Source organism: Sinocyclocheilus rhinocerous, unplaced genomic scaffold (assembly GCF_001515625.1).
Source record: "Sinocyclocheilus rhinocerous isolate Xijiao unplaced genomic scaffold, SAMN03320098_v1.1 scaffold2161, whole genome shotgun sequence".
Taxonomy (NCBI): domain Eukaryota; kingdom Metazoa; phylum Chordata; class Actinopteri; order Cypriniformes; family Cyprinidae; genus Sinocyclocheilus; species Sinocyclocheilus rhinocerous.
Window position 1 is genome coordinate 340,365 of NW_015648277.1, and position 16,542 is coordinate 356,906.

The window sequence follows — 16,542 nt, forward strand, 5'->3', positions numbered from 1 at the left end:
AACTATTATTATTATTATTATGGTTGTTGTTTTATTTAATTCAATATATGCGTGTCTTATATAGACTACTACACTTCTACTATTGTATTATTGTATGGTGATGATGATGATGATGATGATGATTTTATTACCAGGGTGTACATTTTTGCCATGTGTACCGTCAATGTATGTTGAAATGCGTTTTAGAATTATATTTGTTAGTTATAGGCCAATACATTTTTAAATTCTAGTCTGTTTGCTACTTGCAAATAAACATGTTTGTCCTTTAAAGCTCCGCGCATGCGCTGTGAGCTTCTGTCACGCTGAAGCCGCCCGCTACATGCTTAGCTAGCTCTCATTGCACAGCAGCACTTCACACCTTTCTGTCACTCATGCCGTGATCTTGTGACAGCGAGACAGATGAGTCGGTCAGTATCCTTTCTATAATTAAACATCAGCCCATAAACCCTCAGCTTTGGATTGCACTTTCGCTGGGATCGTTACGTATATTAAGTTTTTCATCTGCGCAAACAGCTCAGCAGTGTAAAGTCGTGAGGTGTTCAAGATGGCGACTGTTTGAAGTTGGCACTCTCTGTACGGTAATAAATTGTTTTTGAGGCGCCTGGTGCATGTTTAACGTGCCACATTTGTCGTAGAGAAAGTCGGGTTTTAGTGAAAACAGATGGCAAAAGGTGTCATAGACGTGAGGCAGAGTTAAAGCTCTCTTACTAGCAGTGATGAAGGCGCTGCTAACACGTAATACATGGCGTTTACAATAACTGTTTTGCTTTATTGATTGAGTTTAACACCGTGAGACTGAGAAAAACAGTTAAAGGTCTTTAGATTAATATTAGGTTTGGGTATTCGTGAAGTCAAGAGTCCAACTGCTTTTCATTTGCTTTCAGTCTTTATAAACGCTCGCAGTTCAACTTTCTTCGCTATACAGTCTGAATCCAGCATGACAGTCTACATTTGCTTTTCATAATGGCTGCGTTTCAACACCTAGTGAACTGACATCATTTTTTGTGTATTATAGACGAGTGGATTGCTGAGATTACACCCTTGCAACATATTACTGTTTTGGTATAGTGTAATGGTATCAGATGGTTATTCTATGGTGCTGACTGAATACCATGTTCATGTATCATGGTATTTATGTGTACCATACTGACCCCCATAAATATGAGTGTGTGTGTGTGTATATGCATGTCCAAAATATAAGATATAGGCCTAATCATGGTAAATGTGCTTAAAAAAGGTCTTGGCAATGATATAGCACAGTAAATGTCAGAAAACATGGTATTGGCATTGTTCATTTCCATAAAAACCTGGTAGTGCCATAACACATGTCCAAATCCATGGTGCATGTCAAAAAACAATTGCTACAGCATGAGTTCAAAAATGTAATTGCTGTGGCTCTTGTCCTAAAACACAGTATTTCTATATTACATATGTAGAACTGGTACACTTCAGTACTTTTTGTTAGTGCAGTATTTCAGTTGTAGTTCTAAGCTTTCAGTTGCATAGCTACTCAAAGCACACCTGTCCAAAACGCTGTCTATGTTGGCACATTGCTAGATGTAAAGACACAGCCAGTGTTTTTTAGTAGCAAGTTGACATCACTCACATTAATTTTATTTATTTTTTTTACAGTGATTGTGTTTTGTAATTTTTGTCACTAGTTCATGCATACACACCCCATGCTGACACCACAGGGCATCGGTTTATGCTGTGACAAAGGCATCAGTCCTGCCCACTGTCCTGCACAGCTATGGCCAAAGACCAGCCAAATGCGTTTGACCTCGTCCCTCTTCTGGGGTCCACTGACCTACATGAGCTGGAGCAGGTCAAAAACCTGCTGCAGGAAACACTCAGCGCAGGTTAGTCAGCTCTTGTGTTCACATAACTTCTCAAGTGCATGGGTCAAATTGAGAACCAATTGTACCATTACGTGTGTCCAACTTGTGTTTGAACTTTCACTACTTAAAGGGATAGTTCACCCAAAAATGAAAATTCTGTCATTAATTACTCACCCTCATGTTGTTCCAAACCCGTAAGACCTTTGTTCATCTTCAGAACACAAATTAAGATATTTTTGATGAATTCTGAGAGCTATCTGACCCTCCATAGACAGCAATGTAATTACCACGATCAAGGTCCAGAAACGTAGCAAGGAGATTTGTAAAATAATCCATGTGACATCAGGGATTCAACCTTAATTTTACGAAGCTACAAGATTACATTTTGTATGCAAAGAAAACAAAAATAACGACTTTATTCAACAATTTGTCTCCTCCGTGTCACCGTAGCACCATTTTGGAGAGTATCCACTGAACGTAAACACCGTATGCTCAAAGCCACTAGAAGGCAAGCCTGCAACCATTAGCTGAAAAAGCGTAATGGCTAATGCTAACGCTTCCGGTCTGGCAGTACGTGGGAAAGGAGACCAGCGGCCGTTTTTTTTTTTTAATGGATGTAAATGGAGGAGAGGCTTCACTACGCTGAATAAACAGCTTTTTAGAGGAAACGGCTTATCATTTAATGAATCGACAGCCTATCTGCTAATCTTCAACACGTTTTACACTAAAGAATAGTTTTGGATTGAACTATTTTTATATTTCATCACAAAAAAAATGCTGTTTTATAAGAGAAGTCACTGACTTTTTGCGACTGGTGGGATTCAGCTTACGGCACTTCTCATTCATTCCTATGGGATCCGTAAACGGCAATTGAGTGTTGCACAACTCTGACTGAAATTCAATGACGTCAAGGCTGTTATGTGATTGGTTATTAAGGGACACGTTATCCAAGTTAGCCGTTACGCTTTCTCCAATAGTAAGTAATACAGACCCTCTCATTTCCCTATAGTAAGATAATCTCTGGTATGCTGTTCTGTGTCAGCTGTGCTTTGCGGATATGCTTTCTACATTGTTTATGCTTTGATTTGAACGAAAACAAGGTATCCGCTAGGGCTGTGTATCACCAGCAAAGTATACAGAGGCCACAATACGATATGTATCCCGATACGGGACTGCACTGAATTTCACCTCAGAAGAATTTAGTAAAACAGCTGTTTATTAAACGCTGCATACTATAGGGTCATTTCTAACTATTGGCAGAGCAGGCAGTTGACCTCTGCATTATGAAGGGCCTCCATAACTGTACCACAGTACAATAGAGAGTTGAAGTGGAGATCGCTAAACTGCAAGCTAAAACTAAAACCGGTGTTTTCAGAAAGCAAGCTCGTTTATCCACAGTGGAGAGACTGCGCGTACACATGGTTGCCAGGTTGACAAAGATAAGTTGCACACTTAGCAGATATTTCTGTATTGCGCAAGGGGGAAGCTCTGTTTCGGGGATTACATCTCTTTATTTCAGGCAACCCAGTTGTGTTCCTCTGCGGCCAGATTAAACCTTGTTATAGCCTATATATTAGGGATGCTCCGATCCGCCTTTTTCGCCTCAGATACCGATACCGATACCTAGGGTTCGGTATTGGCCGATTACCGATCCGATACCAGTGAAGTTTTTTTCCCTCACTTAAATAAATGTAGAATTTATATATCTCTTGTGTGTGGAACTGATAATCATTCTTTCACAATCTACTAGATACAGACTACTTCATTATAAAGAAAAAAATAAATAAAATCTCGGATTTGGATAGGCCCTCTCTGACGATACCCGATCCGAGAAAAATGGCACTATCGGAGCCGATACCGATATGAATATCGGATCGGCGCATCCCTACTATATATATTATGCTCTATTCATTACTTTTTAGAAACCTCGCAATTTTTTTACTCAATTTTAAACGTTGTTCTTGTATTCAAATTAAGCGCGGTCCACTGCTGCACACGTGCCACAATATCGATACAGGGCCAGCTCAAATCTCTGTGACGATACATTGTCGTATCGAACACAGCACTAGTATCCGCGTGGCGCAGCTGACACAGAACAGCATACGCTGTTTACGTTCAGTGGATACTCTCCAAAATGGCGCTAGGGTGATGCGGAGGAGACAAAGTGTTGAATAAAGTCATTATTTTTGTTTTCTTTGCATACAAAAAGTAATCTCGTAGCTTCATAAAAATTAAGGTTGTACCCCTTATGTCACATGGATTATTTTACCGATCTCCTTGCTACGTTTCTGGACGTTGATTGTGTTAAATACATTGCTGTCAGAGAGCTCTCAAAAATATCTTAATTTGTGTTCTGAAGATGAACGAAGGTCTTACAGGTTTAGAACAACATGAGGGTGAGTAATTAATGACAGAATTTTTGGGTGAACTATCCCTTTAATATGTTTGTTAGTGTCAATGGATACATGTAGTAATTTGTTTTTGACAGATAAAGGGACCATGTTGCTGAATAGCCTTGTAGACAATTTCCTGGAGACAAGCTCATCTCAAGCTGTGGACATCCTGTCTTCTGTCAGGGAGCCCCATGATAAGGTGAAGGAAGACTCATCTTCAGTAGTCTTCAGTATACACTTTGGTTAATAGTGATTGATTCATCATGGATTTCAGAACATCACTGATTAATGAATAACAAGCCTCATCTGGATATATTTCTTTGTAGTATCTTTTAGATAAGATGAATGAATGTATGGGCAAGCAGAGCTGCCGCCTCTCCACTATCACCCTCCTCGGCCATATTGTTCGCAAGCAGCCACCATGGATCCACAAGATCGCTCGCTTCCCTCTGCTTGCCTCGCTGCTCAAATGCCTCAAGGTACCAAAAATTCAAAGCCAGTCAAGTGTGATAGGGTAACAAATGGGACTTTGAACTTGGATAATGGCTTACATGTGGGTTGTTCTGACTTGAGAAAACAGAAATTGAATTCTACTGTGGAAATTGTTTTAATGGGATATTTCATCCAAAAATGAAGATTGTCATTTATTTACCCTCTTGTTGTCCATAAATTGGCTTCTATACATATACTATATATATATGTGAGTGTGTGTGTGCATATGTATGTACAACTATATAAACTACTGTTCAAAAATGTTGGTTCAGTTTTTAGATATTTAAATGGATTTTTAAGTCTCATGATCAAAAATATATTAAAACGGTTATATTGGGGAATATTATTACAATTTAAAACAACTTTTCTATTGGATCATTCTGTGTAAAATGAACGAAATTTCAGACTTTTTTTCTGAAGAAGGATATACATGTATTAGCTAATTTGGCTCTGAATCTCAGAATAGCGGATTACTCTGTAAATATACATCCATGACATTTAATATTATGCAATGTTTATCTTTCTTCAGAAAAAAATTTACAAAATCAAAAATTTTATCCAGGGACCTTTGGTTAAGTTGACCCTATTGGAATATTTATTCCACTTAATACATTTAATCCATCCTTGCTGAAGAAAAGTATTGTGTTGGTGTTTTTTTACGTCTCACTGAACCTTAACTTTTGTAACTTTTGTACCACTACCATTGTAGTTTAACACTACAATGGTAGTGGTAGTAATTCAATTTAATTTATTTTTTATTTTTACTTCCAGGCTGACTCTGATGTTGTAGTTCTCATAACTGGTGTGCTGGTGTTGATCGCTCTACTACCCATGATTCCTCAAACCAATAAACAGCTTCTGTGCGAGTACTTTGACATCTTTGGAAGGCTTGCTGCCTGGAACAAACGTCACCCAGGTACTCGGGCAGAAACACTGCAAAAATCTTTGTCTTTTGTAAATGAAATGGTGTTTATTAAGCTTCAGTTCTTGGAAGTGCTATGTTTCTAGAGTTGAAACATAACTTGGTCTAAAAGTACTCATTCGATGAATGTGTCCTGTAGGTCATGCTCATGGAGTGTTTGCAGTCCATCTACATGCCAGCGTATACTCACTTTTTCATCGTCTATATGGCATGTATCCCTGTAATTTCATTTCTTACTTGCGTGCCCACTACAGTATGAAAGAAAATGTTGACACATTTGAGGAAGTGGTGAAGGTGAGGTTTTATCTTTCGTTCCACACAATTTTAAGAATGGTCACTTCATATAAGTGGCAAAACTATTATTACTATTCCAATACCTGCCCTAAAATTTCCTCCTCCTTTTATATCAGCCCATGTTGGAGTATGTACGGATACATCCTGAGCTCATCACCGGAACCAAAGACTATGAGGTTGATCCAATTAGGTACGTAAAATGAAATATTATGATTTCTGTTATATCATAACATGATCCAGTGAACATGAAATTTTTCATGATTTACTGTTTTTAACTGTGTGTAGATGGAAGAGATTTGAGCCTCATGATATTGTGATTGAATGTGCCAAAATTTCACTGGATTCTAAGGAGGCATCATCTGAAGAAGGATACTCCTCTCTGTCAGATCACATACCAAGGCGCTCTGTAGACCATAGCCGATCATGCTCAGAGCTCAGCATCCATGGTAAAATGATTTATTTATGACTTATATTTACTAAATACTAATTTAGTGATGTCCTGTGTAATTATTGTCTGTAAATCTTTCCAATGGAAAAGGGAAATCCAGTCACAAGAGTTTTATTTTGAAAATCGAAACTAAGGCTTTTGCATACACAGGTCTTCATCATAAATTATTTATCAGTTAAAAAAATAAAAAATAAATCATAAGTTGCACCTCATAAAACAAACAAGATAATTCCATCTACTAATTAAGAAGCAAATACATATATTCACACACATATATGTACAAAACCACTATAGTAGAAACTTACCAAATACCAACTCATTCATGTCTAAAGGAGACCAACTTATGAAATCTACATATAATAAAGAAAGGCTTTGACATTTTTTGTGTATTAAGAATTAATATATGTTTTTTTAATTTTCCTGTGTGATTACTGATTGTGAATCTTAACTACTTTTTCTGCTAACAGAAATCACATCTGTCACACCAATGGCTGCTGTTCGTCAGTCTCTTTCTCTGTCACTACCTTATCTCACTGTAACCCAAGACTCAGGTTCCAGCGCACAGACCCTCAACCATCAGGTAAGAATCCTCCAAATAAGTGAGGTGAAATGACCAACATATTTTATGAGTAATTTCATTTCCCGATAACAAGTACATACAGTAACAAGTGAAAGTTCTCAAGCCCACCGAAGACAAGTAAGCCATCAGTAATAAAATGAGCAAAGATTGTAAATACAAGCAATATGACAATTAAACAAAATAGCTATAGTTATCCATATTGTTCCGAAAGTCAGAACAAGCCTCTAAATGCAGATTAGCATGTATATAACCCCTAACTGAATGAATTTATGATTGGTCCATCAATAGAGTGATAGGATGAACTCCTCAGGGACGAAGGAGGAGATGTGGAGTCCTTCCTCAGTGTGTGGGATGACCACCCCTCCCAGCTCTAGAGGAATGTCCCCCACCACAGTTTCTGACGTCTCACATAGTGCCTCCCACCTCTCAGGACGGATCCACAGCACTTCAGGTCAGCCAAATGCATTCTAGTCTAGAAAGCAAATGGTTCTGCTTGTTTGTTTGGTCCCTCGCATGGCTTCAGGTGTTATTTTTGTTACAGGGGATGGAAAATGGACCCTATCTCCCTCCACACCCTCAGGGTCATCTCCTCTCCCATCACTCTCAGAGGAAATAGGGCAGCCTGCCCAAAACACCAGCAGTACTCAGGCTAAGGTTCATGGACGCATAAAGCATTTGCTTTATTACTTATTAAACACATTCTGAGAAATATTCTGTGAGCGTGTTTTCATAAAAATGCTTTTCTGTCTAAAACTATTCCGGTTATTCAGACGGCCAAAGAGCTTGGGAAAGTCACACCTAGGAGTATTAAAAACAACGGTGAGAATATCTGCTGAGATTTATAGAGTCTCATTTAATTTAGTAACTGACACACACTAGTTCATGTGCTTTACTTTTGCTACTTTTAGGAGGTGCAAGTGATGCCAAGATTCCGGTGTCAATGGCACAGCTCTCTGACATTGTCAAAAGGACAGATGGGGAGAGAGAGCATGGTGAGAGCAGTGACGTCATGCAAAACAATGAGTCCCACACATTAAAAGTGTGGTTAATCATGCCTTCATTTTCAATGAGCTTCTCCAATGTTTTCTTTCAAGATATCATCAGTGAGGAGATTTTGAGTCTGACTCTCGGGAGACTGGACTTTGGAACGAGGCCAGGCCTGGATTCCTCATTTTCAGGCTCCTTGGACACCCTTCTCTCGTCTCACCCCAGCCATGAGCAGAATTTAGTGTCCACACCCAACAGGGTTGAATCTGCCAAAGGAGGAGGAGAGCAGCAACCCTGGTCCTTCTGGCCCACTTTCACCCCCATTGAGAACGGAAAGAGCAGTAACCGTTATCTGTCTGATCTGACGAAGGGGTCCATGCCTTACGAGCCACTGTTTGACCTCGCCCTGCCTAAAGTGGCATCTCTGTTTTTGGAGCGGAAGACCACAGAGGCCATCCGAAGGGCTGAAGAAGTAAGCGAGCACCAAGAGGAGCTAGAGGGGGAGGATTTTTCTGCCACATCCCCTCTGGAGGTGTTGGACCGTGTTATTCAGCAGGGTCATGACACCCATGAGAAAGTGCTGAAGAGGTACGCTTCTGTTGTTCTTACTAATATGACTACTGAAAGTGTTTTAGAGGAAATGTGACAGAAGAGTGTCCGTTTTCTTGCAGAACTCTGTCCTCTCAAAGCCAATCAGCAGACCCACACTCTGGAGGTAAACAGCATAGCAATAAAGGAAAAGGTATTTAGTAATTTTACTAATTCATAGGCTCTCCGGGCTCAAGACGCCTGTGTCCTCCAGCTTTTCTCCTCCAACTTTCCTGTTTGTTTCCATTTTCCTGTCCCTTTCCTCTAAATACTTTCTTTTACTGTTTTCTGTCATTCTTTATAAAATCCTCAAACAGCGTTGTGTTGGTCATGATAAGATGAATAACCTTAATCCCTGTAGATTTTTAGTATAGCATCACAATATATGTTGAAATGAAAAGCCATATTGTGCTTAGTGTTGTTTTTCTTTGTTATTTTATTATTTTATTGTATTGTTTTTCCAATATCCTGCAGCCTTAATTCTACATTAGTTTTTGTTGTTGTTGTTGTTGTTGTTTTACACATTTAAACTACAGCGCTGTTCTGGTGCATTTGAATTGACTGCAGTGTATTTTCCAGGTCCTGTGTCGGCATCATCAGATGAGCTGGGGATGTTGCGCAGTCAGCTGCTATTGCTGCATAACCAGCTGCTGTATGAGAGACACAAGAGAGAGCAACATGCACTTCGTAACCGCCGTCTGTTTGGACGTATTGTCAACACTACTGCACTGGAAGAGCAAAACAACTCCATGGTAATTAATGAAACTAGAAGAATTACCCAGGCCTGTGCAAAATTCTGCATATAGTTGAAAAGCTTATCAGTCACTAAGTTCGTTACATACCCCATTCTTTGCATATTCATTAAATATTTTTGTTTCATCACACTTTACAACCCAATAAGCAATAGTACTTTCAGCTCCATTTATCACATTTTAAAAATCCGTTCTGAAGAATTCTGTAAATGAAGAGTTCAGATGCAAAAGCCTCCAAGTGCCATTTGAAATTTTCTTTTAAAATGAGCATTTTTATCAGGCTCCTTTGTGTAGGTTCAGTAATTTGACTTGAATGGCAATGAATAGGTTGAAAATGAAGAGGAAAATACTGTTTTTAGAAGAACATTTCAGACGGCACTTAGAGGCTTTTGCGTCTGAACTCTTCAAATGTTCCTTTATAATCAGTGCAGAAAATGTGAAAGTGTTAAGGTCTTGGCGTGACCGTACTCTGTTAAAACCCCTCAAAGTCTTGTCAGGCTTGAAACAAAAGCCTTCTTAAGTTGTTGTTTCTTCTAAGTGATTTTCCAGTGATGTGATTTTTGTGTGTGTGGCAGAAAACCCAACTCAAGCTTCAGGACATTGAGATCAAGACTGTGCAGGTAAGCCTGAAAGAGGAACAGAGGCGCTCCAGGCATATACAGGAAGACAGAGATGCTCTTGTGAACCAACTGCAGACTCAAATTCAGCAGCTACAGAAGGAGAGGAATGACTACTACTCAAAGATGCAGGAGCTAAAGGTGATCATAGGGCTGTAGGACATGAACAATTACATAGTTAATCTTGCTCACAATACAGCACACAAAAATGGTCAGCATTTGCCATTCCATTGCTGGAATATAGAAGAGCATGTGTGCTCTGTGTTAAATACTAATGTTTTATGTGGCATCATTTACAGAGTGATTTGCAAGAGAATCAGAAGAAGGTCGGAGAAATGGAGGCAGAGCTCCAGAAAGCCAATAACAAAGTGTGTAATATGGGACACATGCTCAGCCAGCTGTCCATCAAGGTAAGACTTGTTTATGACAAAGATATTCTATATAAAACACTATCACACTGCAATAATAATTTGAAAGCAAAAAGATAAAGGTCTTATTTATTGATTTGCTTGATTTTGATTTGTGTTCCTGATTTATCCAACCACAGCTGAACAATAGTGAAAACATGGAGCAGCAGATGGCTTTCCTGAACAAGCAGCTGCTGCTTTTGGCTGAAGCCAACAAGTTATGTGTGGAGGAAATCGACCGCTTGGGGCCTGAGGTTAGCAAGGTAGGCAGTGATTATTAAAGGCAGGGTATGTGATTTTTCAAAAACACTTTAGAAAACTGATTCGGGCCGAATAGCAAAACAAACTTGTAGCCAATCAGCAATAAGGGGCGTGTCTACTCGTCTCGTGATGTGGAGGAGAGAGCTTTCAGTGCATGGGACGGACATTAGCTGAGCCGAGCGACAGAAAGATAGAGATGGCGGATAAAAAACAAAAGAGGAAAACGTCTGCGGAACGATAAGGCAAGAAGTAGGACCCGTGTAAATATCGGATCAGCTTTCCAGCGCTGGAGAGAACTCAAGGAGCGGAGGCCTGCGATCGGACGCCGAGGTTGCTTTGTTTCTTCTCAATAGGTGAGTAACACCGTGTCTACAACAGCTAAAGTCTGGACGCGATCAAACGACCATTGAAAACCGTTTGAAATTTGTGTCAGCACCTCATAAATAGAACCCGGCAGCAGTTTTCTGACGGGGATTTGTTGCGCCGCGCCGCTCACATCTGTAGACACGGTGTAACATTGGTTTTGCTTTGTTTCACAGAACTAATCGTTGCCTGGGTTGCGTACGTATATGTGGGGCGGAGCTATCAAAATAGGGGCAAGACCCTTTTGGGGTAGGGGCGTGTTTGTTTTGGTGATTTCAAATATCAACATTGGCTACCAGAAATCGCTTACTCTGCCTTTAACTACTGACTTATCATGACTTATGACTTGCATCATAGCATAAACCAGTGGATCTCTAGTTTGTGAGTTTTATTTTTTAACAGCACTCTATAAAATAGTGGCTAATGCGATTCATTCTTATACCTGAAAAATATGCTGATTGTTGACTTGATCTCTCGTGACTGTTAGGAGCTGAATATGCTGCAGGCATCTTCTCTGCGTGAGGTTGAGCGTTTGAGGCAGAGCTCTCTGCAGCAGAGTCAGAGACTTGAAGCCGCCCAACAGCGCATCACAGACCTGGAGACCCAACTCCCCAAGAAAGAGCAAGTCATCCGAGAGCAAAAGAAACTGCTGGAAAATGTCAAAAGCCAGGCCATGTATGAGCTTACCTTCACCTTCATTGTCCTGATGAAAGTTCAAATTCATTTTATGATATTGGTTTGATTCTAAGTCTTAATTCTTATTACACAGGGGATTATATTATATTATTATATTACAGGGTTTTCAGAACTGATTTACCAGCTGAACACCTTAAAATATTTACTTGATGTACCCCTTGATATTTTATGTTAATATTTAAATATTTAACACATTTGTATGTGCATGGTTCTCTGATTATTGTCAAATGCAGGCAAACAAATAAAATTGTTTTAGTTTGATTTTGTTTGCATTTTTAAATAATTAAAATAGGTAAATACTCATTCTAACTTTACATTTTTATTATTTACTTATTATATTTAACAACTAGTGAACCTCCTGTGTTTTGCACTTAAACCCTGTTTATTATGTATTAGGTATGATATTTTTGCTAATGATGCAAATGATAGATCTAATAAAGTGGTGCTGTATTGATCTGTACAGTATGGATCATCAGGTTCTGTTCATCTCTTCAAAAGCATCTTGCTCTAAGATTTGCCTATTTAATCCTTGTCTGCACTGGTTTTTTGTTTCCTGTAGGGAGCAGCTGCAGGCTTCAGAGAACAGGTATCTGGCCCAGAAGCACATCACTCAGGCATTACAATCTGAGCTACTTGAGCTCTATAGCCAGATAGAGCTCAAAAACCTGAACACTAAATCACCAGCAGAGCCCACTTCTGAGCCCAACAGTCCTCCCAACCAGAGGTATGTTCCGTATTGTCATGCACATATGTTTCTCCTCCACAGACTGATTTACAAATACAAATGGTGTGTTCTGTAATGCATTCTAGACTTTACAGGGCAAAATATAAGATAGAAAGATGATGGGTTGTTGAAAGTGTAGTAGAATTCTATTTCCATTTGTGTTTCAGGCCAAATGGCAACAGTACAGGCCCATCTGCTCCGTCTCTATCAGCCGACCCTGTGAAAAAAGAGGAAGGCATGCACGTGTTTATCAATGGTGAAATATCTGCCGGGTCTCCTCAGACACCCACAGCACTCATTAATGGCAGTCAAGAAGATCTTTCCGCCCTTACCCGTTCATTTCCTGCCCTCCCCTGCGACTCCCCGCTGGCAGTTGGCTCTTACCCCAGTACCGGAAGCTTTTTGGGTAAGAGAGCCAGAGAGATGTTTCGAAATAAGAGCGAGAGCCACTATGAGGGTGAGCCGGCCGCCTTTACCTGCCTCTCTAAGGATCTTAAGGTTGAGGCAATCACAGACCCCACAGAGAGCGTGGAGCTTGAAGAGGCTACTGAGCAGGCTGACCTGCAGCCCATGGACAGACCCCGGGCGTATAATATTCAGCGGAGGAGGCAGCAGGATCTGAGAATCATGGACTACAACGAGACCCACCATGAGCATTGATTGTACACTGCTGACATGATTGCCTGCAGTTAGAAGAGGATCATTTTGGACCCAGTATTAGAATGCACTGCTCTTTTTGTTAGAGTGGTTTGCAAAGTTTTAGCTCATTTTAAAAGCTCTTGTACTACAAAACGCCAAAAAAAGAAAAGGGTTGTCACTTGGCATTTGCCATGTAGTCACCACAGTGGCAAGAGAATAGCTTCACTTACCTTCTGTTTAATATGAATTCATTGTAATTCAGTATATATATATATTTTTTTTTTTTTTCGGCATTTAGTGAGCAACCGTGGTGATTATATTGCGTTGGATGTTATTCGGGCCTCACTGTACTTTTCAGCAAATGTATTGACTTAATCACTGTATTTGCTCTTGTAATAGTACCGTTCGGTTTCCAATCCTCCTTAATTTTTACATGCAAAATGCCCCCTCGAGTCGCTGCGAGATGAGCATTGTTAATTTCCGCTGATATGACTCAGAAATTGCACATTACCGAGTGTGATCATTGCAAATGCAGCACTGTAAATAGATCATGCCAACCAACTAATCAGTTCGATTAAAAATGTGAAAAACAAAAAAAAAGAAGCTATGTGAAATAGGTGAGGTAGAGTAAGAAATCACATTTCTTTGCTGAGGCGAGCCGTGTATATGCCGTAGCAGTGGGCTTCGCCTATAGAGAATAAGCAAGTCTTGTGTTGTTTCGAGTAATAGATTTTATTTTTATGCATTAAGTTCTCCGCTGGGATTGTAGCGCCCAGTCACCAGTGCAATACTTCTTAGTTAACACTTCATGCCAGATCGAAGGTATGAGTGGTGATGGGAAAAATAAACCGATTTAGATTGCTGCTTTGCAGGACCGTCAGAGCCTTATAGAACACAGACCAGGCTGCTGTAGGTGCATTTGTCCAGTTGAGACCTGTTGTGCAACGAGAATATCTTTTTGGTCTAAGATGTGTCTGATGGGTGAATGCTCTTGTGTTAATAGCGTACAATATACGGCCACTGCAATACTTTGACACACTAAACTCTGAAAGGAAGCTGCTCGCTAAAAGCCAGAAGGCTTATGTCCCTCTATTATATTCTTTCATTTTTGTCTTACACAGGTCATACCCCATCTGCGAAGAAAAGGCTTCTTATAATGGGCTGCAGCTGGCTGAAGTAAAAGCACTTCTTTCTTTTTTTTAATTCATGCCTTCTTAAGATTGCTGAACCTTAGCAGAGCAATATACTTGTCTCTTTCTAAAAAACTTGCCCCAAGGGTTTGTTTTCAGTGCAGGCTATTATTGGAATATGTGAAGTGCTGTTGGAATATGTGAAGTGCAAAGAAAATAAAATGCTGGCTTCAGCCTGCCAGCTGGGTAAATGGCTCAGAGAGTTTACAATGAGAATTGAAATCTATGGAAATCACTGCTGTTTTTCTTTCTGTTTAGACTGTTTTATCACAGTTCACTACGAGTGTGGTCTTACAGCTTGTGCTTCGTTTCCCTGTCACTCAGACTTTAATTTCTGTTTTTATACCAAAAGCCCTCTCAAACATTTTGTTGTTTCACGAAATGCCTTACTGAAAAAAGTAGGAAGTCTGTCCGTCACCTTAAGTCTTTTGTTGAAAGTTATCTGAACTATGGTACAACCAGACGGTGACGGGTGTAACGGGTAACCAGAGACTCTGTTTTAAATTTGAGAAAACAGATTTGTGTTGTCCTACTTGATATGATCAACAAAAAAAATAAAATAAAATATATGTTTTGCATATTTTTGTCATAGTCATCGATTTTAAAATGGTATTTGTATATTTAATAATACTTTGTGTGACAGCTCACTGCAATACATGCATAAGTGCTGAAGAAGTGTTTTATCTCCTTGTATTTCCTGGTGGCTTCCAGGCTGGTTTTCCAGCATGCCAGCCACCTGCACCTTTTTTATATCTACTCCGTTTGTTACTGGTGTCTTTATCAAGGCCTTCAACCATCTCTGCATTTTTTGCAACCGTTTGTTGAGATGTTTCTGTAGCTGTTGGAGTGACACGTTGAGCACCTCTGCTGTAGGTGTTGAGGAGGTCTAGAGCCAGTGGAATCACACTCACAATCCCACCATAGAAATTTCTTGCTTCATCACAGCTTAGCCGGTTGATCTCATTGTGTGGATAGCTGTGAAGTAGGAAAAAAACAACAACTGAGGTTCGTTACCATGTGATTTCAATCAATGTGCAAAATAAACTATAGCATCCTTATGCTGGATAATTTAAATATAAATTTAAATAACTAGTGTGTTTTCCTGTCACTTAACTGTGCTCTTAGCTGACTGATGTTGCTGTTGGGGCTCAGGATCTCCCTGCAAGTGTTCAGCCCCTCACTAGAAGTGTTTTTGCTTGACAGTGAGGACTCCAAATGTTTTAAAACACCTTCAAGACCTGAAATAATTTCCAAAAAGAGCAAGAAGATGCGTCTGTCTGTGGAATTGCTGCAGTGGTGATTCAAGTACCTTTGGACCTACAGAGGAACATCATTATTTACTAATAAGGTCAAACTTAAGATCAGTGTTACAGTCCGTGTAATTACATTAGTATGTATTTAGTGCAACTAATTAGCAATAATATGTGGAACTTATAAGTACACATACACTACTGTTTGAAAGTTTGGGGTCAGTAAGGTGTTTTTTTTAATATATATATATATATAATTCTTGTATTTAGCTACATTACATAGCTGCTTTCTACATTATTAATAATAGGAAATGTTTTTGAGTACCAATTTAGCATGCTAAACAAGATTTCTGCGGAATCTTGTGACACTGAAGACTGGAGTATTGGCTGCTTTAAACAGCCTGCCATCACAGGAATGAATTACATTTAAAATGTCCCAAAATTGCAAATAATTACTTTAAATTGAAATAATATTTCATTACTATTTTTATGAAATAAAAGCAGACTTGTTGAGCAGAAGACCTTTTTCCAAAACATTTAAAAACATCTTACCGTCCCAAACTGTAGAACAATAGTGTAGTTATTGTGTAATTTTACTTTTACATTTAGCAGACGCTTTAAGTAATTATAAGAATATTTGACCATAACACCGTAAAGTGTGATTACTTTGGAAAGTGTGGAAAGTGTGAATAAATCATCACCTGTGTCACGGTGGAGACAGGCTGCGTTTTGTCCCTGGCGTGCTCCCTCGAGCGCTCAAGAGCCGTTATAAATATAAACTGCTGTTGTTTGAAAAGTTTATGCTTCTGCTCAGTGGAAAGTAGCTGCTCTCTGACGTCAGCCATCTCAATTTTAGTAGTTAACCTGTTTAAAATGGATACAGCAGTGCAGTGCCGAATAAGAACTTATGCAGTGAAGAATTTTATTATAAAGATCATATTGTAAAAATAAATAGTATTCATGACATGTAATATTAGAACTTACCTGTATTAGTACGCGTTATAACGGCATATCAAATTTCCGCAGAGTCGCTACTGTTTCTGCGTAATTGAATTTGCGTTGCTCAGTAACAAGAGTATGATACTTGTGCTCTCTCTGGTC

General features: G+C 39.4%; 2 protein-coding genes across 4 annotated transcripts; one reads left to right on the forward strand and one right to left on the reverse strand.

The window, feature by feature from the left end:
- Positions 1–287: 287 nt before the first annotated feature.
- tsc1a (TSC complex subunit 1a) lies at positions 288–14,582 on the forward strand. Of its 3 annotated transcripts, none has more exons than XM_016514288.1 (22): positions 288–407; positions 1,662–1,859; positions 4,327–4,430; positions 4,558–4,710; positions 5,495–5,639; positions 5,785–5,939; positions 6,056–6,129; positions 6,225–6,385; positions 6,855–6,967; positions 7,256–7,418; positions 7,509–7,621; positions 7,738–7,786; positions 7,876–7,959; positions 8,062–8,542; positions 8,626–8,696; positions 9,122–9,294; positions 9,870–10,052; positions 10,211–10,321; positions 10,459–10,581; positions 11,430–11,617; positions 12,198–12,362; positions 12,530–14,582. In XM_016514288.1, exons 2-22 carry the CDS (start codon positions 1,751–1,753, stop codon positions 13,020–13,022), a joined length of 3,411 nt encoding a protein of 1,136 aa, XP_016369774.1. In that variant the 5' UTR covers positions 288–407; positions 1,662–1,750; the 3' UTR covers positions 13,023–14,582. The 3 variants fall into 3 exon arrangements, with proteins under 3 accessions (XP_016369774.1, XP_016369775.1, XP_016369773.1); XM_016514289.1 differs by having other exon boundaries at positions 8,626–8,669; XM_016514287.1 differs by having other exon boundaries at positions 7,509–7,620; positions 7,728–7,786.
- Positions 14,583–14,871: 289 nt separating this feature from the next.
- On the reverse strand, positions 14,872–16,473 carry spaca9 (sperm acrosome associated 9). The gene is made up of 4 exons (XM_016514290.1): positions 16,426–16,473; positions 16,143–16,305; positions 15,306–15,508; positions 14,872–15,166 (listed from the first exon to the last, which is right to left on the reverse strand). The coding sequence occupies exons 2-4, from the start codon at positions 16,284–16,286 to the stop codon at positions 14,872–14,874; spliced, it is 642 nt and encodes a 213-aa protein (XP_016369776.1). The 5' UTR covers positions 16,287–16,305; positions 16,426–16,473.
- Positions 16,474–16,542: the final 69 nt, after the last annotated feature.

Coding starts and splice junctions, on each gene's coding strand:
- tsc1a (XM_016514287.1), top strand. CDS start 1,751: ATGGCCAAAGACCAGCCAAATGCGTTTGACCTCGTCCCTCTTCTGGGG. Junction 1,860..4,326: donor GCAGGAAACACTCAGCGCAG/GTTAGTCAGCTC, acceptor TGTTTTTGACAG/ATAAAGGGACCATGTTGCTG. Junction 10,582..11,429: donor TGGGGCCTGAGGTTAGCAAG/GTAGGCAGTGAT, acceptor CGTGACTGTTAG/GAGCTGAATATGCTGCAGGC.
- spaca9 (XM_016514290.1), bottom strand. CDS start 16,286: ATGGCTGACGTCAGAGAGCAGCTACTTTCCACTGAGCAGAAGCATAAA. Junction 15,509..16,142: donor CTGTCTCCACCGTGACACAG/GTGATGATTTAT, acceptor GTTCCTCTGTAG/GTCCAAAGGTACTTGAATCA. Junction 15,167..15,305: donor ATCAGTCAGCTAAGAGCACA/GTTAAGTGACAG, acceptor CCTACTTCACAG/CTATCCACACAATGAGATCA.